Genomic DNA, 24455 nt, shown 5'->3' with positions numbered 1-24455 from the left:
CAGCCAAAGCAGCGTGTTACTTGGGCAATCATCCATTTTTGGCTGGTTAACTCCCCTCCCCCCCCCCCCAAAACTGCAGTGTGGCACAGGTTGCCCAGAGGGGTCGTGGAGTCTCTGTCCACGGAGATATTGAAGACCCAAAGGCATGCAGTGTAGGGCAGCCACGGTGGGTGACCCTGTGCACGCAGGGGACGGGTGGTCTCCAGAGGGGCCTCCCCACCGCAGCCATGCAGCTTTGGGGCCACTTGTTCCTCACGTAACCCTCCCCCTGACACTGGCACAGATTTCCTCCGTTTGTGTCCCATGCACTCAGTTTTGCAAAAGGAACTAGCACCTACCCAGGGCTTCTTACTGTACTTGTCTTTATTTGGGAATATGAAAGCCACTTTAAAAACCACAGCTTCTGTTGAGAAAGAAACCATCAGTGTCAGTGTTACAACCGTCGACTGAAATTCAAATACGTATGTACATATATATATATATATATATTGAAGTACATGGCAGCTTGAAACCGCACATAATTATCAGCGTGCAATTGTTTCTAGGGGAGGCCTCAGCCCTGTCCGCGGGCCGGGGAAGGCGTTACCCTCCACGGTTGCCAGGTGGGCGTGCCGGCCGTTGCTAGGCAGGTCTGTGCCCCGGAAGTGAAAGGAGCGCGCTTCCGGTCAGAAGAGGCAGCGCCGGGCCGGGCTGGTGCGGAGTGGAGAGGTATGGTCGTCCCCGGGGATGTAGCGGGGGGGCCGGTGGAGTCCCCGGGAGGACGGGATGGCGCCGTGGAGAGCGGGGACGGAGGGAGGGAGGGCCGTGATGACGCCCGAGGGGATGGAGGCGGGCAAGGAGGTGGCGGCGGGCAAGGGGGTGGCGTCCCGCGACCATGGCGGGAGGAGGGGACGAGGAGCCTGTGGGGAGGGAGGTGGCAGCGCCAGGAGAGGAGGTTTGGCGGGTCCTCGCTTGGGGGGTGCTGGTGAGCAGACACCCCTAAGAGGTGTGCGAAGGGGGAGGTGCCGGAGGAGGTGTCCTGTGGCCCTGGTGTCGAGAGGAAGGAGACTGAGACACCGCACCCCACCCTCCGTGTGGCAGCGTCCTCGGGGACGGCTGCGAGTGGCTGTGTCCGGCCGCCCTGCTCACCCTCTTTGCCTCCTTCGCTTCTGCCGGGCCGCTGTGAGCGGGCTCAGCTTGTCTGTTCGATCCCGTCTGGCCCTGCTGGAGCTCCTGTGGGGAGGACTGCCATAAAAAGGAAAGTTTGCTTCTTTCCAAGCCTTCACTTGGGCTGTCGCTCATGCATGGCCACGTTTGGTGCTTGTCCTGGCTGGAAGTGCCAGTGCAAAGATCCGGGTAGTAATGTCCTGCCAGACTGTCCACCACTGCTCCCCCGACCCTGCAATAGCTTTCCATGTGCAGGAGCATGATGCTGGAGCGTGTATTAATGTTGAAGCCATTCTGTTACTGCCAACAACTGCGTAATATTAATGAGCTCGTTGTGTCAGAGCTGGTGAAGATCCTGCTGTGAGAAGGAAAGCAGGTCTTCTGTTTTCCAAGAGAGGTCCCTAATCACTCCCCTGCCCAGGCTCCACAGAGCGCTCAGCCATCTGGGCAGCTTCTTGTAGAAGGGGATGGGCAGGAGCAGGTTAATGTGGAAACAAACTCTGTCTTTGGCTTCGGCTCCCCTTCGACCTTTTTACTCTCAGCCCTGCAGACTCCCAAGTCGACAAGTGGCAGGGCACAGGCTGCTTTCTTTTGTGAAAGTTCTCCTGCAGGTTTGTACTTTGGGCTCCCATGTCCAAGAAAATTCCATCGGAGTGGCAGAACTGGAGCTTCCATGCTAGGCAGCACTGCTAGTAAGCTCATCCTTTTCCCAGAGGTCATGCAGTTTGCGGTTGAACAGTTGTGAGGAATATTACTGTTACTTTCTAAAACCACAGAACTTGTTTAACAGTGTTCTAGAAGAATGTGCTTTGCTTCAAGTGCCTACAAATACACCAACATACAGATAATCAACTGCAGTTCGAGAGAGTATCTTCTCTTGTCACGTGGAAAAACAAGTAATGTAATGTGTAGCCAGACATTTGCAACGTGCTAAATCATCATCATAACTAAGGGCTATTTTTTTTTTCCCTTCCTCAGCAAGAGAACATGAGTTCAGCAGGGAGGAAAAGAGGAAAGCCCAACAGAGGAGGAGGAAAAGGGAGAGGAAGAGGAGGAGGAAGAGGAGGAGGCAGCAGTGGCCGTTCAAACAAGTCTCAACTTGGTGGAAATAGGAAATGTTCAACCAAAATTTGGGATGATGGAGATGATTTTTGTCTCTTCGAGGAACCAAGGCTGGAATCCAGGTCTTCTTGTTAATTTGGAGGGGTTTGGTATAGAGACGTTCGGGATACTTTGGGGCTGGTTTTGGACCTTCTCCTGAAAGGAAGTTGTAGAGAGGTGGGGGCAGATCTCTTCTACAAGTGACAGGACAGACGAAACAGTCTCAAGTTATGCCAGGGGAGGTTTAGGATGGACATTAGGAGAAACTTCTTCACAGAAAGGGTTATCAAACATTGGAACAGGCTGCCCAGGGAAGTGGTGGAATCACCATCCCTGGAGGTATTTAAAAGATGAGCAGATGTGGTGCTTAGAGACGTGCTTTAGTGGTGGTTTTGGCAGTGTTAGGTTGATGGTTGGACTCGATGATCTTGAAGGTGACTTCCAACCTAGGCGATTCTATGATTCTGTGACATCTTTGAATATACAGAAGAGCGAAGGGGTGATGAAGCTGTTTCAGTATGAAGCAGTTTTTACATGTCTTTTTTGATTAATATTTTTAACGCTTTATGGCTAGGACAATTGTTGGGGTTTTTTTTTTAAATATTAGAACTTCTGATTTTCTTATTTGGTCATAAAATAATTTCCGAGCGTCTTTGATCAAAAAGCACTAATAAACGCAGGATGTTAATTTTTGTGTATTACAAAGCAGAAGCTGGACCATGGAAAATAAGCAATTTAGAATGAATTTAGTATCCTGAAAGTGTTCTGACTAATCTAGCTTAGAAATATGTGGTTGTACTGTAGTCTGAGAAAAGCTTTACCTAGCAAAGTGTTTATTAAATCACTTTGGATTTGTCATAGGATAAAATACATATGTTCATGCTTGTGTATGTGCAGATATAGTCATACACGTCCTGGTCACATAAGAATGAGCCCAACTGAATAAGCCTTAGGTGATGGACTTGTTTTATTTTGGTTTTCCTGTTTTGAACTACAGGGTTGGATCCTAACGCATCCCAATTCAGTCCAGATCATTTGAGCCAGGCAAAGAAGTCATTGTTATGTTCTATTTTAATTTTTAGATCAAATGCTCCTGCCAGAAGAGGAGGGCAAATGAAACAGAGACCTGAAGTGAGAATGCCCCTGCAGACCATACACATGACATCAGAGAATCAGAGAAGAGTGAAAGAACTTCTTCAAGAGCTTCAAGGGCAGGAGCTGGCTCCTGAATCAGAGTTAGTTTAAACGGAGGCACTACTTCTAGCTCTTCTAGATAAGCACGCTTTAACAGGCACACTATTAGAAATGAAAACAGCATTCTTTTTTTTTCCCTTAACTTTTCATTTGTTCTCAAATCCTGCCACTTTGATTCTGCTTTGTTCTTCTACAATATTAACTCTGGGAAAGGGGTAGCAGAATCCTCCATTTACATGGATGATTTCAAACTGCAGAGGCAGAGTTTTGTGTCTACTCAATAGTATGATTTTGTTTCATTTTAATTTGATAACTCTTTTTATCAGAGTAGCTGGTTCTGGTGAAGACGACGAACCTGATTACCTTGATGATGAACAGTGCTGGTCAACAGATCAGGAAGCTTCTGATGTAATACCAAGGTCATCTGCTGAGCCAGCTGAGCACAGAATTGTGGAAAGTGAAGTGTCTTCATTTGCTGTGAACAAACTCTCCAGGTGATGCTTTTCAGTGAATTAATTTGTATTGTGAAGAGGTAGATCACTGGTCTCAATACTGTAAGTCCTCAGTGCTTGGACTTCCTCTTGACTCCAGGGAAGTTCTATGTGAAGAACTGATGAGTTTGTATCTCCTACAAGTTTAATCCTCAACTAGATGAATTTAAAGTAATGGTTTTATGGAAATAAATCATTCCAGCCTTTTTTCATTGAAGTTTTCAGTTCTTTCTCCAAGACAATGAAAAAGATATTGGGAAAGCTCAGGGACCGTTACTGGTATATGTATGTTTCCTGCTGGTAGGTAATGTTTCAAAACCTTGTAAGTCTTCTTCATCCATTTTGCTCAGCTATGAGCATTTATTAACTATTTTTGCTTTGTTTGAGAGTGTTTTGCGTGTGTCAGGACTCAGCTTTTTTTGAAGAGTTGAATTTATATAGTTCAACTGGGAAATCTAATCCTGTAGCTATTATGTGCTACATTCTGAGGCGTGAGATAGTTGCCACGTAAACTAATTTGTCACCGTATAAACGAGAGACTAGCTTCCACAGACTCTGAGTTACTGTCTGCCACTGTCATTTAAAATGGCATAAATATTTTCGTGTGGGTTCTTTTCCCCCCCAGTAGTAGTAATAGTATCTCGTGCCATACATGCTTCCTTACTGTAAGCCTGATTAAGCGGATCTATGATTATTTTGCTTCATACAAGTCTCTGTTACTCATTTGTTGCCATGTTGTCTCTGTTTTGTTGCAGGTATGGTTTTGACAGTGAGCGCTGTAGGACGGTACTGAGATCCTGCAACGGCAATATTGGGGCATCACTGGAGTATTTGCTATTGCAGTGTTTTACCGAAAGATACGGAGAGAAGATGCAAGTTTCTGCAACAGCTGCTGAAGCCAGTCAAGAAGAATGTTTAGAACAGAGACAAGAAGAGGCTTTTGCTCTTCGATCAATCTATGGAGAGAAATTTGTAGAAAGAATTCAAAACCGAGTTTGGACTTTTAGTTTGGAATTGGAGTACCTAGCAAACAAGCTCAGCAAATCTAAACAAAAGGGTGGTTGTACTAGGGATGCAGCAAAGCAGACTTCAAAGGAAATATGTAAATTTTATCTCCAAGGAGGCTGCAGGTTTGGTTCAAAATGCAGATTCGGACACGAGTTCCCTGCAAACCACCTGCTAAAACCAGCCCGGAACCCTGTAGATGATGCTCATCTCAGAGCTAGCAGTGATGGTCCTGTGTATGAACTTGAAGTAAGATTTCCTGAAGAAAACAAGTATCCACTCCAGGCACCTCTCGTGGCATTTTATTCCACTGATGAGAATCTACCTTTTGCTTGTCGTTTACACATTGCTGAATTCCTCTTTGGAAAGGCCTTGATAGCTGCAGAGTCTAACGAACCAGTGGTGTACACCTTAGTGACTTGCTTAGAAGATGAATCTGAAATAAGTGAGCTGCTTAAAAATACTCACCACAAGTACAGTGTTCCTCCTGTGTCCCTGCTGGCAGCACCTTCAGGAAAGCTACAGACAGAGAGTACATCTGGTTCAAATCAAATATCTGAAGGTACACTAAATTTCCCTCTACGGTTTCTGGGCGAAGACCAGTCAGAAAGATTTAAAACAAATTTAAAAAATAAAAAAGAGAAGGCAGAGAGCTCAATTCAGGCATCTGTTCCAAATCTATTTCTGGAGATAAAACTCATGTGGTGATCCAGATCTGTAATGTGTCTGTGCCTCAGGAAGTCTCTTCCATAATAAAGGTGCAGCAGAGATGTTTTCTGCTGGGGAGAACTGAGTTAAAGGATCACAGAGCTAATGAGTTTGGGTTGGCAGAGTGAACGATGCCTGTTACCACACAGTAAAAAGCCATTGAGAGATGTGGTGTGAGCTCACCAAAACTGACCAGAGGAGTGTGCTTGGAAGGGGGGAACGGGGGAGGTTGTTTGCAAGCTTTGGTGCATTTGCTGCTCATCAATTCAGAAACATCTTTTAAAAAAAAAAAAAAAAAAAAAAAAAAAAAAAGATATTACTTAAAATTACCAGCAGCTCCTCAAAATTGATTTTGTAAATATGGCTTTAAGGCTAAGTCAATGTTGCAGGCTGTTCTAGAATGTTGTTCAAGGTATCATCGCTTTTCCTGCAAGCAATTGCAACTAGGTTGATTTCACAGGGGGAGAGTTGGGACTGTGTCACTTGTGACAGGGTGACAGCAACTCTGTGGCATAGATGACCTTCAAGCTCTCAATTCCAAACATGTTTTATCCGAGGCAAACTTTCTTCAAGAGAGTTTTCAAGAACATCTGTGTCATGTTTTAGAGCACCTAAATAGCAACAGCCTATTTTTTGTCATCGTAAAACAAATTATTCCATTTTTTAACAGCTCCAGAGAAAGAAATTGAAATCAGTTTCCAAATAATCTTCCTTATGTTATAAAACACCTTGTTTAGATAAACGTAGTGTTGAGCTAAATGCATGTCATAAACAGTCCTGCAGACCCTTGGCTCCAGTCTAACAAGGTTCTTTGTCAAGAATGCTCCTGGAATATGTGTCTCTTCTTCAGTGCTGATGAGGTCCTCTTCCTTAGTAACAAGACTACCTATAACTGTACATTCTTTGTCTCAAGCCTCAGCAGTGTCGGAGCCTCAGGAAGAAGAGGAGGCGGCAGAAGAGGAAGATGAGCCCGAACAAGTTGTTGTGGAGAATGAGAGTTACGTCAACCTTAAGAAAAAGCTGTCCAAAAAGTATGATGTGCAGGCAAAGTCTCTGTATAATGAAAATGTTAAAATCTGCACACAATTTCGGCTGAAAAAGGTATAATGTACAGAATAGAATACCTGATTTCATGCTTACTTGAGAGAAATAAGTATTTAAGCCACAGGCTGCTGTTCCAAATAGTTCTGTTCCACTCCAGTGGTGGTCTTACTGCTGTGCTGTCTGGTTTTGTGCTTCAGTCTTCTAGGCACTTCCAGTCCATGTTGTATGAAAGACAGAAGCTCCCTGCATGGCAAGAGAGAGAAACCATTCTTGATTTGCTGAAGAGCCACCAAGTTCTTGTTGTGAGCGGCATGACAGGGTAAGAGTGTGATGGCACGTGCAGACTTTATGTATCAAAGTATACACAGAAGAATGCGAAATGCCTATCTATGTCCTGAAAAGGTTAGGGTCGTGGTCCATCTGTGAGCAGTGACAGCAGTCCTAGGTGAACTTCATGTGAAGGATGACACTAATGAAACAAAGCAAATTTCAAGTGGAGTGCGGTCATCTTAATTTACATGGATGGAAGGTGTTGGGTTTGTGTTTTGTTTTGTTTTTTAATTAATCCCCGATTTTGTCATGCAGGTGTGGGAAAACCACTCAGATTCCTCAGTTTATTTTGGATGCCTCATTGCAAGGATCTCCAAGCAGAGTTGCAAACATCATCTGCACTCAGCCTCGCAGGATCTCTGCCATTTCTGTGGCTGAACGCGTAGCCAAAGAAAGAACAGAAAGGGTTGGACTCACTGTCGGATATCAGATCCGTCTAGAAAGTGTGAAGGTATATATGCTTTGCTTGTTGGTTTTCATTTAGTTCTATTAAAATGTACTTAGTGCTCCTCTGGCGTGCAGAAACTCTGCCCTGTATCTGCCATGTAGTGAGATAAGCAAGTCTGTGTCACCTATATTCTATATTATGTTATGAAATACACTGTCTTTTATTTCATCGCAAGTTGCTCAGTCCACAGAATAAGAGTGCAATACTATGTCTTGTATTGATGTTTTGCTTTCTGTTGAGACAGGTGAAGGGGTCTGAGAGTCTGAGTAACATTTGTGTCCTCTGGAAGGCTACTGACTTCATTTCCACTTGTCTCTGCTTCCATTTGTCTCCCAAGTGAGGACTGAAGGGTACAGGTTCAGTCAGCCAGAAGGGGGGGTTGAATTCAGACTGCTGTCTTGGAACTGAAATTTTGTCTACGTTGCAGCTGGTTGCTTTTATCAAGAAAAAAAAAAAATCACTAAGTATTTCTAGGGACAGAGATCCAAGTTGTTTATCAGAAAGCAACTTCCACAGGAAAACCAGTTCAGATTTTTTTGTTTACCCCTTATAGTTAGCAGTGCCCCTTGGTAAGAAGCAGATGCTCTTAGGTTTTAGTCAAGAAAGACAAATCGTTCATCTCATCTCCAGCAGGGATTGCTTGTTCCCTTTCTGTTAAACCTGGCAGTCAGCTGAAACCAAATGGTTTACAGCAACTCGTATTCTCTTTGCACTATGTGAAGTTGCCAAAGTCAACTGAATGCTCTGTCTTACTGTTCAAGTCCTCAGCTACCAGACTCTTGTACTGCACTACTGGTGTGCTGCTGAGAAGGCTGGAAGGAGATCTGACCTTGCAGGGCATCACACATGTTATTGTTGACGAAGTTCACGAAAGAACAGAAGAAAGGTAAATAATCTTTTACCCCATAAGCAAAACGAAGAAACATAGTCAGAAGGGTAAAGGTGACTAAGGTGCAAGTAACTGAAGTCAGAGTTGTTGATCTCGTGGCAGTCGTGTGGGATGGTGGAAGCAGTCTGGTTTTAGGTTCTTGTCTTTGGGCAGTAAGAAGTTGTGTTGCAGCAGCTTGCAAAGAAAGTACGTCTCTTAAATTTCTGTGCCTTTGATCTGCCATCACGTTGCAGTGGTATTGAAAAGAGGTTTTCGATGGGGCTGGAGGGTTAAGTAACTTTTTAACCACAGTTGTCTGGTTCTTATTCTTCCCTTGTTAGGACAAGTGCTCGTGTTTTCTTCCAGTCTACAGATTTTACTAGTTCTATGCAGTCTCATGCTATCCTTCTCCAGTCTCCTATAGTTTTACCCCATTTGCCTGCTGATGCCAGACAAAAGATAATGCGTGTCATTATCTCTGTAAACTATGGCAAGGATCCCTTTCTTTGATGTTTTGCTAGTGAAACACTGCAATGCGGTGGGTTTGCAGGAGGCTTTCAATATGACCCGTTATTCTACAGCTCAGATTATATTTTAGCCTCATAAAAGGGCTTCTGTCTCTCAAGCATTCTTCTTCCTTCTCATCTAAAATCATTTCAAGGCAGGCTTCTAGGCATGCCGCAAAAGCTATTAATACGTAGGGAAGAATACAGTGAGCAGGGAAGAGTGGGTAAGTTTGAATAACTCTTCCAGCGAGGAAGAGGAGCAAAAAGGACTCATCTGCTACGCTGAGTTAATTTGTTATCCTGTGTTGTCGTTAATGTAATTAATATCTGTGACTTTATAGAATGTAATTAATTTATAAGAGCTTTTTGTTTCTTAAATGAATTTGCCAAGTAATCCTGAGACTCTTAGTTAAGGGACAACCAAAAAGTAAGCAAGTTGCCTTCCATTAATTTACTGCATTATTAGCCTCTGGCCGTTCTGAGAAGCTCGTGCTGCTGTGATGGTATCGCTGTGCTATTGAAAACACCAGGAAAGGTGGACAGAATGGGGAGGAAAAAAAAAAAAAAAGACTCTGACCGTTAACACTGAAGAAATTCAAATATATTTTTGCTTGTTTTCTTCAGTGACTTCTTGCTGCTGGTTTTGAAGGATATAATGGTTCAGAGGCCAGACCTGCGCATTATACTAATGAGTGCCACCTTGAATGCCGAGCTTTTTTCTCAGTACTTTCACTCCTGTCCAATTATTAACATACCAGGTGAAAACCATTCATTTTTATTATCTTGTCACATTCATTGTTTTAGGGGTTTGCTTTCAGTATTTCTGCTTGCAAAGTGTTTCTCAATTCAAGTGCAAGGGGCTAATTTGCAAAGTGGCAAGATGAGGATTTATACGAGAACTATGATTCCAAGGGCTCAGACGGAAAGACCAGTGAGATTTAGGAGAGAGAAAACTTGGAAACGGAGCCATTTTTGTGCTGTCTCTATACCAGCAGAATTTCCTTCCCCAAAAGAAAAAAACCGACATGGCATGCATTACATGGTTCCCTGAGCTAGGTTCACACAGCTGAAGACTCTTCTCTATTCTTGTGAAAAAGAAGCCCTGAGAGGATGCAGCTGGATGCATACACATTTACCCAAATGTGCATTTTAAATTGCTAAGTTGTTACCATGACGGAAACAGAGAGCCTCACGGATACGTTCCTGTAAGTGCATCGGCCCTTCTCTGGCTGTGTAAATGCATGTTACCAAACCATGCGTGGAAAACGTCCACTCCTTGTCCTAGACAGAAATTGTGTTGAAAAGTGCAGTATAGATGAGAGCTGTGAAGCCAGTGTATGACGTAAAAAAACATGTGAAACGATAACCATCTTCTGCCTTTTTCCCCTTTTCTGCATCTTGTGTGGCACCTAGATTTATTCTCGTGTTTCCTTTTAGGTCGAACATTTCCCGTGGATCAGTTTTTTCTGGAAGATGTGATTGCAATGACAAGGTATGAAGTTGCCAAACATTCTGAGCTGTATTTGGCCTTTGAGGTTGCACTGCTGACCTTGAGACTGCACTAGTTCTGTGCCTAAATTTAAAAATGAAATCTCCAATCTCCCCCATCACCTGCAGTCTTGGAGTTCTGCTAAAGCACTGACTATAACCCATACTTCTTATGCTGCAGTGGGGTCTGGGATCTCATGCCAAAACATTTTTGTGAGCCCTACCTTGCAGCTGGGGTACCAGATTCCTGTTACCGTTTGTAGTTGCACGGGAGTCACAGCAGCTCAGACATTCCAGAGAGTAAATTGATCAGCTGTTGTAAATTACTTGCAGATTGTTCCTCTGAGCTGCCTGCTTAGTTGTCAAGATCAGGTTTGCAGTCCTAGTCTTTTGCATCACAGCTTTTAAAATACTAACATCCTAGCATGGAAGGACACCTTGACTTTGATACCGTCTATGGTTTTGCAGTCCACTTCCACAAAATTCCTCTCAGATTTGCGTATAAATACTTTGGATAGCCTGTCTCGGTAGCTAATTATTAGGAGACTGTTAGGCTTCTTTCCACGCCACTAAATGTTCTTCTGCTGTTCAGGTATGTTTTAGAGGACAGTAGTCCCTACAGGCGCAAGACAAAGCAAGAAAGCAAACAGAATGGGAGACACAAAAGAACTGCATTCGAAGAAGTAGAGGAGGACCTGAGACGTGCTGGCATTCTGGAAGACACTGACACAGTTGTCAGAGATTCAGACCCAGACCAAAAATTAACTCTGAAGCAGCTGCTTACGCGATACAAAGGTGAGCTCCTTCCTAAATGTAACAAATTGGCACATAACGCTCACCAGCCAACATGGTGTGTTAGTGTATGATGATGTATGTTTAATGCATGTGTATAATTCAGAGTTTTGTACTTGTGAGGTTAAGGTGGTCACTACTTCTAGATGAGATCAGAAACCTCCTGCCAGCTTAAAAAAAAAAAAAAAAAAAAAAAAAACGCGAACCCATTGTTCTCTTAAACTAGAACAAACGTATTGGCTGACAGCAGTTCTTAGCATCTGAAAATGGACAGTTTTCAGCTAGTTTCTGTTTCCATCCCTTTTCAGATGCCTCGTTAATTCCACTTTCTTCTCTGTTCTTGCCAGAGCAGCTTTACTTAAAACAGCATGTATCTGCCCGCTTCAAGGAGGTCACTTCAGCATGACAAGCCTTCCTTGAGAAATTCAGTCACTCTGTGAATGGCTTAATAAGAGAGGCAGAGCTCTCCGTGAACTTCCCACTCTCTCATCATCGATATCCTCCTTGTGGTTAGTCCTAAAGACTTCCTGCACGCCCTTATGGCGAGCTCCATAGTGGTACTGAGTGAACGCTTAAAAGCTTCAGGTTCTTGCTAGACAGTTATCATCTCAGAGGCTCAGAAGGAAATCTGGCTGTCTTACTGAGTTGATGTAAGAAACACTGGAAGGGAGAAGAGAGGGCTTGAGAAGGTAGTCCTGAAGGTACCTGTCAGTGGCCATATGAAGGCTTTCGGCTCCTCTTATGCCGTGTTTTCCTGCTAGTAGGCGAATCTTGGTCTGGGCTGTGCTCGGGGCAGGTGTGAGCCCCAGTAAAGCACGAGAAAGGAAGAGCTGAAACAGAGGGAAGCCTGGAAGGGGGAATGTGAGGTGTTGAATCACTTACGGAGCTGCCTCTGTCTGGTGTAAGCCAGATGCTGTTTAAACCCAGGTGTGGCTGGCTGTGCAGCTACACTGCTGGATGCATTGAACCAGGAGTTTTTTTACAAGAGATGGACTTACTGTCTATTTTATTCCTTTTTCCCAGGAGTTAACAAGACAGTGTTGAAAACGATGTCCGTCATGGACTTGGACAAAGTTAATCTGGAATTAATCGAAGCCTTGCTGGAGTGGATAGTTTCTGGCAGACATTCGTACCCCCCAGGTAACTTCGTAGTGCTTGAGAGAGAAAGTAGATTCATGGAGGCTGTGCGCTTATAGAGAGCCCAAAGCTAATGTTTTGCATGCAGAGTTTCTGTAGCTACTAACTATTTTTGAAAAAAATAAAGTTCTAGCTGAGTAATGAAGTCCCTGATACACAGGGGATAGGGAAGGTGAGAGAATTGTCCGCTTTGGAAGTCTTTGGTGAGGGACTGTGGCAGCCTGTGTGGTTTTTGTACAATAATTGCAAATCGGAGTTGGAGTTTTGACTTGGGCCATCTCTACATTGATAAAATATCATGCTGTCCTTTCTGTTGAGTGATTTTTATTTATTTTTTCTTTGTAAATCTACATATATAGGTGCTGTGTTGATATTTTTGCCTGGTCTAGCAGAGATCAAGATGCTTTATGAGCAGCTCCAGTCAAATGCTCTTTTCAATAACAGGCATAGCAAGAGGTAAGGCAGAAAAGCTCCAAAACTATCCGTCTTTACCTATAAATAAAGAGTAGTTTCCTGCACAGAGCCTGCCTTTATCCAGGGATAAATAAAGGTTATTAAATGTGGGAGAGCTTGTGATGAGGGGGTCTTGACTCCGGTCAGGGTAATTGTTTTCTACTATCTTATTGGCTTGCTCTTTTTGTTGTTTTTTTTTTTTTTCTCTTCAACTCTGGAAGGTCAGTTGTTGAAGTTCTTGGAGACCCTAGTGATGAGCGTTCTCCATTTTGTGCTCTGCATGATCCAGTGGACTGTTGAAAACTTCACCTCGACCCTTGTTCTGTTTCAGAATGTTTGCTGAGACACATTCAGTTGTCCCTCATTTGGCCTTAGATTGTTACTTTGGGATGTAATTGACTAAACGGTTTTTACACAAATGTCCACAGCAAAGGTTAGCTGGAGTGATTTCTTCCAGTCTGGCTTTATAAATGGCAGATTCTAGACTCTGCAAAAGAGTCAGAATTTTTGCTCAACTCTGCTCTGAGACCTGTCCATTCTGTAAACTTCTCCACCTTACCTTAGAACGTGTATCAGGAACAGTGCGGCCAGCAGGACTGGGGCAGTGATCGTCCCCCTGTACTCGGCGCTGGTGAGGCCCCACCTCGAATACTGTGTTCAGTTTTGGGCCCCTCACTACAGGAGGGACATTGAGGTGCTGGAGCGTGTCCAGAGAAGGGCAACGGAGCTGGTGAGGGGTCTGGAGCACATGTCTGATGAGGAGTGGCTGAGGGAACCGGAGTTATTTAGGCCGGGGAAAGGAGGCTGAGGGGAGACCTTATCGCTCTCCGCAGCTCCCTGAAAGGAGGGGGTAGCGAGGGGGGGGTCGGGCTCTTCTCTCAAGGAACAGGCGATAGGACAAGAGGAAACGGCCTCAAGTTGCTCCAGCAGAGGTTTAGAATGGATATTAGGGAAAATGTCTTCACCGACAGGGTTGTCAAGCACTGGCACAGGCTGCCCAGGGCAGTGGTGGCGTCGCCATCCCTGGAGGGATTTAAAAGACGGGCAGAGCTGAGGGACGTGGGGTAGTGGTGGACTTGGTAGTGTTGGGTTAACGGTTGGACTTGATGATATTAAAGGTCTTTTCCAACCTAAATGATTCTGCGATTCTGTGTCTTAGAGGTGATACGGCAGAGAGGTTTGCTGGGTTTATGTTGCTCCAAATGGCAGCAGGGCAAAAGCGTGTGCGGGCAGGTTGTTCCCAAGAGGGAAAAGGCTGGAGATGCACTGAAAAAGCTGTCCTGTTGTCTTTCCAGGTGTGTTGTTTATCCGCTTCATTCTTCGCTGTCTAGTGAAGAACAGCAGTCTGTGTTCCTCAGGCCTCCCGCAGGAGTTATCAAAATCATCATCTCTACAAACATTGCTGAAACCTCTGTCACCATTGACGATGTGGTCTATGTGATTGACTCTGGAAAAATGAAAGAGAAAAGGTACTGGGATTCATTCGTCGGGGCTTTGTGATGCGGGAGACTGCTCTATGCCTTGAGCTGCTTATTTCAGCTTTCCAATAAGCTGGGAAAAACTGGAAGGAACTTGATCTGCAGAAAGCTGCTCCAGCGTGGAGGAAGCCAGTCTAGACTCAGATGCAAGCACAGGGGTGGGGATTGTGTCCGTACAGAAGTTGACAGCGTCTGCCTGCTTGCCGTCCAGCCTGTTCGCTCTGCCCTCGTGAATATAAGCCTATTTCTTGCTGTCCTGTAGATACGACCCAAGCAAAGGAATGGAAAGTCTGGAAGACACATTTGTGTCCAAGGCCAATGCTCTGCAAAGGAAAGGGCGAGCAGGCCGTGTAGCCTCTGGCGTCTGCTTTCATCTTTTCAGTAGCCATCACTATAACCATCAGCTTATAAAACAGCAGTTACCGGAAATACAAAGAGTGCCCTTGGAGCAGCTTTGTCTGAGGTGAGCTGTTGTTCCTGTGTTGCCTGACAACGCTATTGTACAGAACGTCCTTCCTCCACTGCAAGGAGCACCTGGAAGGCCGTTACCAAGGTGTTCAGCTTCCTCAGTGTCTTCTCACACTGTGGAGCCAAGAAACTTGCTCTGGGGATCGAAGGCTCTGTTGGCCGGTTGCTTTGACCTCTGCATCCAGAGCCCCCCCCTAATCACCCCCTCTGCCTGTTCTCCCTTGCCGCCTCCGCATTCCTTAGCTCTCTCCTGATCCTAGGCAAAAGGTAACGTCTCTCAGCTCTCTCGTTGCCAGAGAAGGCAGACGTTTGTCCCTGTAGGCTGTAAGCTCTCCTGCGGTGCGTCTGTGCAGCGTAGCGCAGTAAAGCCGCAGCCGGGATCCAGCACCACCACGGTGCAAATAGGAAATGAAGAGGCGCTCCTGTCCCTGCTGCACGCTGCACAATACGGAAAGCAACAATGCGATTTTAAAGTTTTTACTGTAAATAAAAAAAAAATAATACTATTTTAAACCCTAGTGTGCTAAACAGGAGCCTGTTCTGAAGGACTCTGTGCTTGGGTGAGGTACGCCGCGCCCCAGCTGTTACTTCTCATTGTTTGCTGACTTGAAACACGTGTTACAGGCTTCTTCTAAGGGAGACGTTCTTAGAGACATGTTTTCTGTGGGTGTTTTGTTCTGCTTGGTTTTTATAAAAGCTTACTTTTTTGTCCCGTGTATGAAACTAAGCTGTTTGGGTTTTTTCTCTTTTTTTTTCTTTTTTATCCTCCCCCCCCCCCCTTAAGAATTAAGATTCTGGAGATGTTTTCTGCACAGAGTCTTCACTCCGTCTTATCGCGACTAATTGAGCCCCCTAGAACCGAGTCTTTGCGGGCATCAAAGCTCCGACTACAAGACTTAGGAGCCTTAACTCCCGATGAAAAACTCACCCCTCTGGGCTATCACTTGGCGTCGCTGCCTGTTGATGTCAGGATTGGGAAGCTGATGCTGTTTGGCACCATCTTCCGCTGCCTGGATCCCGCACTAACGATAGCGGCCAGCCTGGCCTTTAAGTCGCCTTTTGTAAGTATTCTTAACCGTGCGTCCCGCTGGAAAGCAGTATGTTTTCATACAGCAGCGAAGCGCTGTCGCAGCTTGCAGTGTACTACACTTGAGCGGTTCAATTCTCCTTTTTAGCCCGCGTTGTAGATACGTTAATGCAGTACTCACTAAAAAGAAGTCCAGTTATAAGCAGAAGACCAAAACCACGCAGCAGCGACAAGAACATTATTTATATCGTGAGTGAACGGTAGAGCAGGTAGTAGTTTTAATTTGAACTAAAAAGTACAGTGAGTCCATTTTGTCCCAATCTGGTCTTAAAATTGAAAAGGAATGGTAGTGTAAGAAGCCGTTAGAAATGATTATGGAAGATGATGAAGTTGACGTGCCTGAGGTGGGAATGCCGAGCTCGGTTTGGATCTCAGTTTCTGTGTTCACTTTCACTTCGGCTTTTTGAATCTGCTGCTGCCCTTACTGTTGTTAATCTACTGCAATGTACAAACACGCATGAACAGACAGACTTTGTTGAAGTTGTGATCGCTGTCGTTAGTAGTGCGAAGCGTTTGTATTGAGGATAGTTGTTGAAATAGATTGTTCCAGTGATGTGATTGCATATTGTTTTCCATATGCTTATTGGGCATTCTCTAGAACGTGCTTAATCTGCTGCTGCCTGTCTAGGTGTCGCCATGGGATAAAAGGGAAGAAGCAAACAAAAAGAAGTTGGAGTTTGCGGTGGGAAACAGTGACTACCTGGCTCTTCTCCAGGCCTATAAGGTGAGCTAAAATTCAGTAGCCTCTCTGAGGTTTCTGTTGAGCTTGAAATTGAAGCTGAAATATTGTATTGAAGGTTTCTTCCCATCCTCTCAATTAGGGGTGGCGTTTAAGTATCAAGGAGGGCTCTCAGGCAAGCTACAACTACTGCAGGGAGAACTTTTTGTCGGGTAGGGTTCTTCAGGTAAGTTGGTTTTTGTGGCCTCGCAGAGGGCCGCTGGCAGAGTTCTAATGATGACAATAAGCAACCGGCGAAGACTGTCCTCGCTGTGTGGCGCCCGTCACAGTCCTTTGTCTGTTTGCAGGAAATTGCCAGTCTGAAGCGGCAATTCACAGAGCTGCTTTCTGACATCGGGTTTGTGAAGGAGGGCTTAAGAGCCAGGGACATTGAGAAGAAGTGGTCCCAAGGAGGCGATGGCGTGTTGGATGCCACGGGAGAAGAGGTAATTGATGGCATTTCACTGCTGCAAAATGGTGGCGTGCTTTTTTTGGTTTTGGTTTTTTTTTTTTTTTTTTTTCATTTGACCTGGGTGCCTGGTGGGCTCTAGACCCGTGGGCTTCTTGCCGCAGTCTGGCTTGGTAATGTCACACTGGCAACAGTCAGCTCCTGCCTGCTCTGTTCTACCTCCCCGTACGTTACTCGTGCTGGTGCTAGCCTCGATTGCACGGGGCCTCACGCGCCCAGAAAGAAGAGTCCCGCACATGGGAACGGGCTGAAACCTGCTCCCTTTAGACAGCGGAACACCGGTGAGCTGGCGTGTTAGAAGTCAGCAAGCGGTGGAAAGGCGTGGGTCTGACTCGTGACCTGGCCTCAGTGTTGGGATTAGTGCCAGCCTTGTAATTCTGTTCCCAAAACATTACAGAGCAGGCAGTGAAATGTTTCAGCCCCGTGGACAGTTCTCACAAAGCAGCCCCTCTGGAGCCAGAGCCACGCGATGAGGTGGTAAGGGTTTGGGAGCTGTAGAGTCTCACTGTGCATTGGGACGGCAGGTGCTCGCTTTCTCTCTTTGTAGCCAGACATTAGGGAACAGTTACGTTCAGCACTAACGGCATCAGCCCCATCCCGGGCTGCATCCCCAGCAGCGTGGCCAGCAGGGCAAGAGAGGGGATTCTGCCCCTCTGTTCCGCTCTGGGGAGACTCCACCTGGAGTACTGCATCCAGCTCTGGAGTCCTCAGCACAAGAAGGACGTGGACCTGTTAGAGTGGGTCCAGAGTACAGGCGGAGAGAGTTGGGGGTGTTCAGCCTGGAGAAGAGAAGGCTCCGGGGAGACCTTAGAGCCCCTTCCAGTATCTGAAGGGGGCCTACAAGAAAGCTGGAGAGGGACTCTTTGCAAGGGCACGTAGCGATAAGATGAGGGGTAACGGCTTCAAACGGGAAGAGGGGAGATTTAGATGAGATATCAGGAAGAAATTCTTTGCCTTGATGGCGGTGAGCCCCTGGCACAGGTCGCCCCGAGAAGCTGTGGCTGCCCCATCCCTGGAGGTGTCCAAGGCCCGGTTGGACGGGGCTGGGAGCAACCTGGGCTGGGGGGAGGTGTCCCTGCCCAGGGCAGGGGGGTGGGATTAGATATCTTCAAGGTCCCTTCTGACCTCAACCATTCGATGATTCTAAGATAGTTGGTGGCCAACTTGCTCCATGACAGCGGGGGGAACACAGCCCGGGTCTAGCCTGAGACCTTGGGAGACCGGTCCACCCCTGTAACACACAGCAGCGCAACCAGTTCCAAGGAATTCAGTCATTCCAGAAGCGGGGCTTTACCTTTAAAGGCTTACCTGTAGAGTACCTGATGCATGCATTAATTTCACAGGCAAATTCCAACGCGGAGAACATCAAGCTGATCTCAGCTATGTTGTGTGCTGCGCTGTATCCCAACGTTGTCCAGGTAAAAGAATGCTTTTTCGTTTTCTTTCCCTTCCGCACTCTCGCAGCGCCACGCAGCCGGCTCTCTGCCGAGGCTGATCGTGGCAGCCTCGAGCCTGGCTTCGGTTGCCAAAGCTCACCGCTTACGCTGGTCGAGCCAGGCAGCTGGCCTCCGTCCGTACTGCTGCTGTTCCCGAGGGCCGATTGCAGCGTCACGCAGACGCCAGCAGCAAATCTTCTTAAGAAGCCGCTTTAAATTACAGCTTGTAGAAGGCTGAGGTGCACGGTCAGGCAGCAGCCGGAGTGCCATACCTGGCCGCGGTGAACTTGCCGTGTTACTGCTTGAGAATTTCTGGGTTTGATAAAACTCAAGCATAAGCTGAAAAGGTTTTCTGGTACAGCAGATTTCTTATAAGTTTTTGCCTTGCCTTACAGGTGAAAAAGCCAGAGAGCAAATACCAGAGGACCAGTACAGGAGCAGTCAAAATGCAACCAAAAGCAGAAGAGCTGAAGTTTGTTACCAAAAACGACGGTTACGTTCACATTCACCCTTCATCTGTGAATTATCAGGTCAGGATTCTTTTCTTCTGCAAAGCACGCTCTTTTTTTAGAAAAGAAATCACCTTTGCCTGAGCAGTGGAGCTTACAGTGAGGGTCCCTAGCGGTGTTTAAAAAAAAAAAAAAAAAAAAAAGTCTCTTCGTAATCAGTCCCCTGTTAGAATCGTAAATAATGGTGCGTTTCTGAGTACAGAGCGTCCTCTTGGGCACCCAGGGAAACTCCAGCCTGGGCTGCGGAGTGAGCAGTTGCAGTAACCCCCCACCCCCCCAGGTCCTGTTTTCTTAAGCTGCGCCTGCGAAGCCGTGCCCAGAAGCGGTGGGGCGGCAGCGCTCCCCTGGCTTCTCCCCGCTGCGGCCCGGGATCACCCGCGGGTATGTGCAGATGGCTTTTCCCACCAGCCCTCCCCAGGCTCCTTCGCTTCAGCTGAAATAGTATTCATTGGTAAATGACTGAGGGACGTACTCTGGTTTGTTTCTTCGTGGGCCCTCCAACTCTCAAGTTGATCTCCTTTCCTGCTTCATAGCTAATGCTCGGATAAAAGCTCTTCTCCCTCTGCCGGGACATAGGTGGTATTTCTCTCTTGAGGTCTGTCCCTCATGTGCTGATGCGTTGCTTTTCCAGGATATCAATCGCTTGCTGTAAACACAGTCGTGTCTTCTCATCATTAACCACAGCTGTGGGTTATAAAGGCTTTGAAGTGTTCACTTTTGCTTCTAAAGAGCGTAACAAAACCGCACGTGAGCGTGTCCTCAGCGCGACACGGAGAGCTTGGGGCCCTGAGGCAATGTGGATGAACTGGGTGGTTTCTCCCACCCTCCCTGCGCTGCGGGAAGGAGTGAGGGATAAACAGGAAAGCTAGCGGCAGCTCTTAGGGGTCCGAGGGCCTGTTAGTCACGCAGGCGCCTTTAGGCACGCTTGCTGTTCTGGGCAGCCGTAGAAGAGGCCGGGGAGGCCGCTGTTGGGGCAGGTAGGGCGAGGTGAGGCACTCTGAGGAGGAGGTTGTGTCTGTCTTCCAGACCAGGCACTTTGCGAGCCCCTACCTGGTGTACCACGAGAAAATCAAGACCAGCCGCGTGTTCATTCGGGACTGCAGCATGGTGTCGGTGTACCCGCTGGTCCTGCTTGGAGGCGGGCAAGTTCACATGCAGCTGCAGAAGGGAGAATTCGTCATCTCGCTTGACGACGGGTGGATACGCTTCGTGGCCGCCTCTCACCAGGTAAGGAAGAGGAGGGATTTCCCGGGGAGCGCAGGAGACGGTGGATGCCTGACGCCGGCCTCTGTGTCTTACTGCGCACGGTAGGTGGCGGAGCTGGTGAAAGAGCTGCGCTGCGAACTCGACCAGCTGCTGCAGGACAAAATCAAGAATCCCAGCATGGATCTCTGCCTCTGCCCCCGCGGCTCGCGCATCATCGGCATGATTGTAAAGCTGGTGACCACGCAGTAGCCTCGAGACCAACTGAGTAGCCTTGAGACCAACTGGGTGCAAAGACTCGCTGCCCGAGACCAGCGCAAGCAACATCCGCGTCTTGATGTATCTGTCACCTGTTGCCCAAACGGGGCGCTGACGGCTGGAAGAGCAGGTCGCCGCCTGTCCGAGGGAGGGGGAGGGGGGTTGTTTGCCCCGTTGTTTGCGCAGAGCTGGCCTGGGGGAAGGAAGGAGGCTTACAGTACCCGCCGGGAACCGGGGAAGTGGCAAATCGGCCGTGAGCAACCCAACCCTCCAAGTAAAAACGCAAAGTCGAGGTTTGTTCTTTTCTTGTCGCGAGGCCGCACGCGGGCAAGAGTGTGTGCCGGCCGCAAAGGGACCGGCTACCGGGCGGCCGCGGGGAGCAGTAGGGGCTGGAGGCAGATGTGCCAGCACCGGCTGCGCCCACGCTGCTTTCACCTCGCTCTGCCAGGGGGGCCGCGGCGGGGCCGAGCGGGCAGTGGGGCCGAGCGGGCAGTGGGGCCGAGCGGGCAGTGGGGCCGGGCCGGGCCGCCCAACAGCCCGGAAAGACAGGAGCGCATCGCCATGCCCAGCAGGAGGGCGCCCAGATGGACGTAGAGCGTGGCCTAAAGCGCCCTCACGCCGGGGCTCGGGGTGGCGCTTCCGCGGACGCTGCGAAAGGGCAGCGGAGTGCGGCCGTTCCCCCGGAAGCCGGCTGTGCCAGCGTCCCCAGGGCGCGCAGACGCACGCGCACAGGGACAGGCACATCTGTGTGCTTCGGTGTGCATCGGTGCACGTGCTGTGCACATATGTCGGCACACCTCTGTGAATGTGTGCGTGCACGTCACTGCGTGGCTCTGCGCCACTGTGTCACTGCGTGTGTCGCTGTGCGCGTCAGCCTGGACGCGTCACTCTGTGTGTGGGCGCGTCACTGCGTCACTCTGTGTGTGTGGGCACACCACTCTCTGTGTGGGTGCGCGTGACTGTGCGCATGTGCGCGTCACTGTGTGAGTGCGTCACTGTGTGAGTGCGCGTCACTGTGTGTGCGCGTCACTGTGTGTGCGCGTCACTGTGTGTGCGCGTCACTGTGTGTGCGCGTCACTGTGTGTGCGCATGAGTGCGTCACTGTGTGTGCGCGTCACTGTGTGAGCGCGTGAGTGCGTCACTGTGTGTGCGCGTGAGTGCGTCGCTGTGTGTGAGTGCGTCGCTGTGTGTGAGTGCGTCGCTGTGTGTGTGTGCGTCGCTGTGTGTGTGCGTCGCTGTGTGTGTGCGTCGCTGTGTGTGTGCGTCGCTGTGTGTGCGCGTGTGAGTGCGCGTCACTGTGTGTGCGCGTCACTGTGTGTGCGCGTGAGTGCGTCACTGTGTGTGCGCGTGAGTGCGTCACTGTGTGTGCGCGTCACTGTGTGTGCGCGTCACTGTGTGTGCGCGTCACTGTGTGTGCGCGTCACTGTGTGAGCGCGTCACTGTGTGTGTGCGTCACTGTGTGAGTGCGTGAGTGCGTCGCTGTGTGAGTGCGTCACTGTGTGAGTGCGTCGCTGTGTGTGTGCGTCACTGTGTGTGCGTGTGTGTGCGTCACTGTGTGTGCGTGTGAGTGCGTCGCTGTGTGAGTGCGCGTCACTGTGTGTGCGCGTCACTGTGTGTGCGCGTCACTGTGTGTGCGCGTGAGTGCGTCACTGTGTGTGTGCGTCACTGTGTGAGTGCGTCACTGTGTGAGTGCGTCACTGTGTGTGCGCGTCACTGTGTGTGCGCGTGAGTGCGTCACTGTGTGTGCGCGTGAGTGCGTCACTGTGTGTGCGCGTCACTGTGTGTGCGCGTGAGTGCGTCACTGTGTGTGCGCGTCACTGTGTGTGCGCGTCACTGTGTGTGCGCGTCACTGTGTGTGCGCGTCACTGTGTGCGCGTCACTGTGTGTGCGCGTGAGTGCGTCACTGTGTGTGCGTGTGTGTGCGTCACTGTGTGAGCGCGTCACTGTGTGAGCGCGTCACTGTGTGAGCGCGTCACTGTGTGTGCGCGTCACTGTGTGTGCGCGTCACTGTGTGTGCGCGTCACTGTGTGTGCGCGTCACTGTGTGTGCACGTCACTGTGTGTGCGCGTGAGTGCGTCACTGTGTGTGCGTGTGTGTGCGTCAGTCACTGTGTGAGTGCGTCACTGTGTGTGCGTGTGAGTGCGTCACTGTGTGAGTGCGTCACTGTGTGAGTGCGTCACTGAGTGTGCGTGTGAGCGCGTCACTGTGTGTGCGCGTCACTGTGTGTGCGTGTGTGTGCGTCACTGTGTGTGCGTCACTGTGTGTGTGCGTCACTGTGTGTGTGCGTCACTGTGTGTGTGCGTCACTGTGTGTGTGCGTCACTGTGTGTGTGCGTCACTGTGTGTGTGCGTCACTGTGTGTGCGTGTGTGTGCGTCACTGTGTGAGCGCGTCACTGTGTGAGCGCGTCACTGTGTGAGCGCGTCACTGTGTGAGTGCGTCACTGTGTGAGTGCGTCACTGTGTGAGTGCGTCACTGTGTGTGCGCGTCACTGTGTGTGCGCGTCACTGTGTGTGCGTGTGAGTGTGTCACTGTGTGAGTGCGTCACTGTGTGTGCGTGTGAGTGCGTCACTGTGTGTGCGCGTCACTGTGTGAGTGCGTCACTGTGTGTGCGTGTGAGTGCGTCACTGTGTGAGTGCGTCACTGTGTGTGCGCGTCACTGTGTGTGCGCGTCACTGTGTGCGCGTCGCTGTGTGTGCGCGTCACTGTGTGTGTGCGTCACTGTGTGTGTGCGTCACTGTGTGAGTGCGTGAGTGCGTCGCTGTGTGAGTGCGTCACTGTGTGAGTGCGTCGCTGTGTGTGTGCGTCACTGTGTGTGCGTGTGTGTGCGTCACTGTGTGTGCGTGTGAGTGCGTCGCTGTGTGAGTGCGCGTCACTGTGTGTGCGCGTCACTGTGTGTGCGCGTCACTGTGTGTGCGCGTGAGTGCGTCACTGTGTGTGTGCGTCACTGTGTGTGTGCGTCACTGTGTGAGTGCGTCACTGTGTGAGTGCGTCACTGTGTGTGCGCGTGAGTGCGTCACTGTGTGTGCGCGTGAGTGCGTCACTGTGTGTGCACGTCACTGTGTGTGCGCGTCACTGTGTGTGCGCGTGAGTGCGTCACTGTGTGTGCGCGTGAGTGCGTCACTGTGTGTGCGCGTCACTGTGTGTGCGCGTGAGTGCGTCACTGTGTGTGCGCGTCACTGTGTGTGCGCGTCACTGTGTGTGCGCGTCACTGTGTGTGCGCGTCACTGTGTGTGCGCGTCACTGTGTGCGCGTCACTGTGTGTGCGCGTGAGTGCGTCACTGTGTGTGCGTGTGTGTGCGTCACTGTGTGAGCGCGTCACTGTGTGTGTGCGTCACTGTGTGAGCGCGTCACTGTGTGTGCGCGTCACTGTGTGTGCGCGTCACTGTGTGTGCGCGTCACTGTGTGTGCGCGTGAGTGCGTCACTGTGTGTGCGTGTGTGTGCGTCAGTCACTGTGTGAGTGCGTCACTGTGTGTGCGTGTGAGTGCGTCACTGTGTGAGTGCGTCACTGTGTGAGTGCGTCACTGAGTGTGCGTGTGAGCGCGTCACTGTGTGTGCGCGTCACTGTGTGTGCGTGTGTGTGCGTCACTGTGTGTGCGTCACTGTGTGTGCGTCACTGTGTGTGTGCGTCACTGTGTGTGTGCGTCACTGTGTGTGTGCGTCACTGTGTGTGCGTGTGTGTGCGTCACTGTGTGAGTGCGTCACTGTGTGAGTGCGTCACTGTGTGAGTGCGTCACTGTGTGAGCGCGTCACTGTGTGAGTGCGTCACTGTGTGAGCGCGTCACTGTGTGTGCGCGTCACTGTGTGTGCGCGTCACTGTGTGTGCGCGTCACTGTGTGTGCGCGTCACTGTGTGTGCGTGTGAGTGTGTCACTGTGTGAGTGCGTCACTGTGTGAGTGCGTCACTGTGTGTGCGTGTGAGTGCGTCACTGTGTGTGCGCGTCACTGTGTGAGTGCGTCACTGTGTGTGCGTGTGAGTGCGTCACTGTGTGAGTGCGTCACTGTGTGTGCGTGTGAGTGCGTCACTGTGTGAGTGCGTCACTGTGAGTGCGTGTGAGTGCGTCACTGTGTGTGCGCGTCACTGTGTGTGCGTGTGAGTGCGTCACTGTGAGAGTGCGTC

The 24455-nt window shown here is 49.2% G+C and overlaps 1 protein-coding gene across 1 annotated transcript; it reads left to right on the top strand.

Moving 5' to 3' along the window:
* The first annotated feature begins 686 nt into the window (after positions 1-686).
* Positions 687-20623, top strand: DHX57 (DExH-box helicase 57). Its single transcript, XM_082480793.1, has 24 exons — positions 687-708; positions 2125-2330; positions 3330-3482; positions 3768-3935; positions 4688-5499; positions 6559-6746; positions 6887-7008; positions 7275-7470; positions 8229-8353; positions 9466-9599; positions 10279-10333; positions 10922-11124; positions 12145-12261; positions 12618-12714; positions 14007-14180; positions 14452-14652; positions 15442-15718; positions 16373-16468; positions 16566-16649; positions 16771-16908; positions 18275-18349; positions 18763-18897; positions 19903-20103; positions 20188-20623. Exons 2-24 carry the CDS (start codon positions 2134-2136, stop codon positions 20329-20331), a joined length of 4092 nt encoding a protein of 1363 aa, XP_082336919.1. The 5' UTR covers positions 687-708; positions 2125-2133; the 3' UTR covers positions 20332-20623.
* The last annotated feature ends 3832 nt before the right edge of the window (positions 20624-24455 follow it).

The sequence above is a fragment of the Vanellus vanellus genome (genome assembly GCF_965231255.1).
Source record: "Vanellus vanellus genome assembly, chromosome: 3".
Classification (NCBI taxonomy): domain Eukaryota; kingdom Metazoa; phylum Chordata; class Aves; order Charadriiformes; family Charadriidae; genus Vanellus; species Vanellus vanellus.
This window is presented reverse-complemented; position numbering and strand designations above follow the sequence as displayed.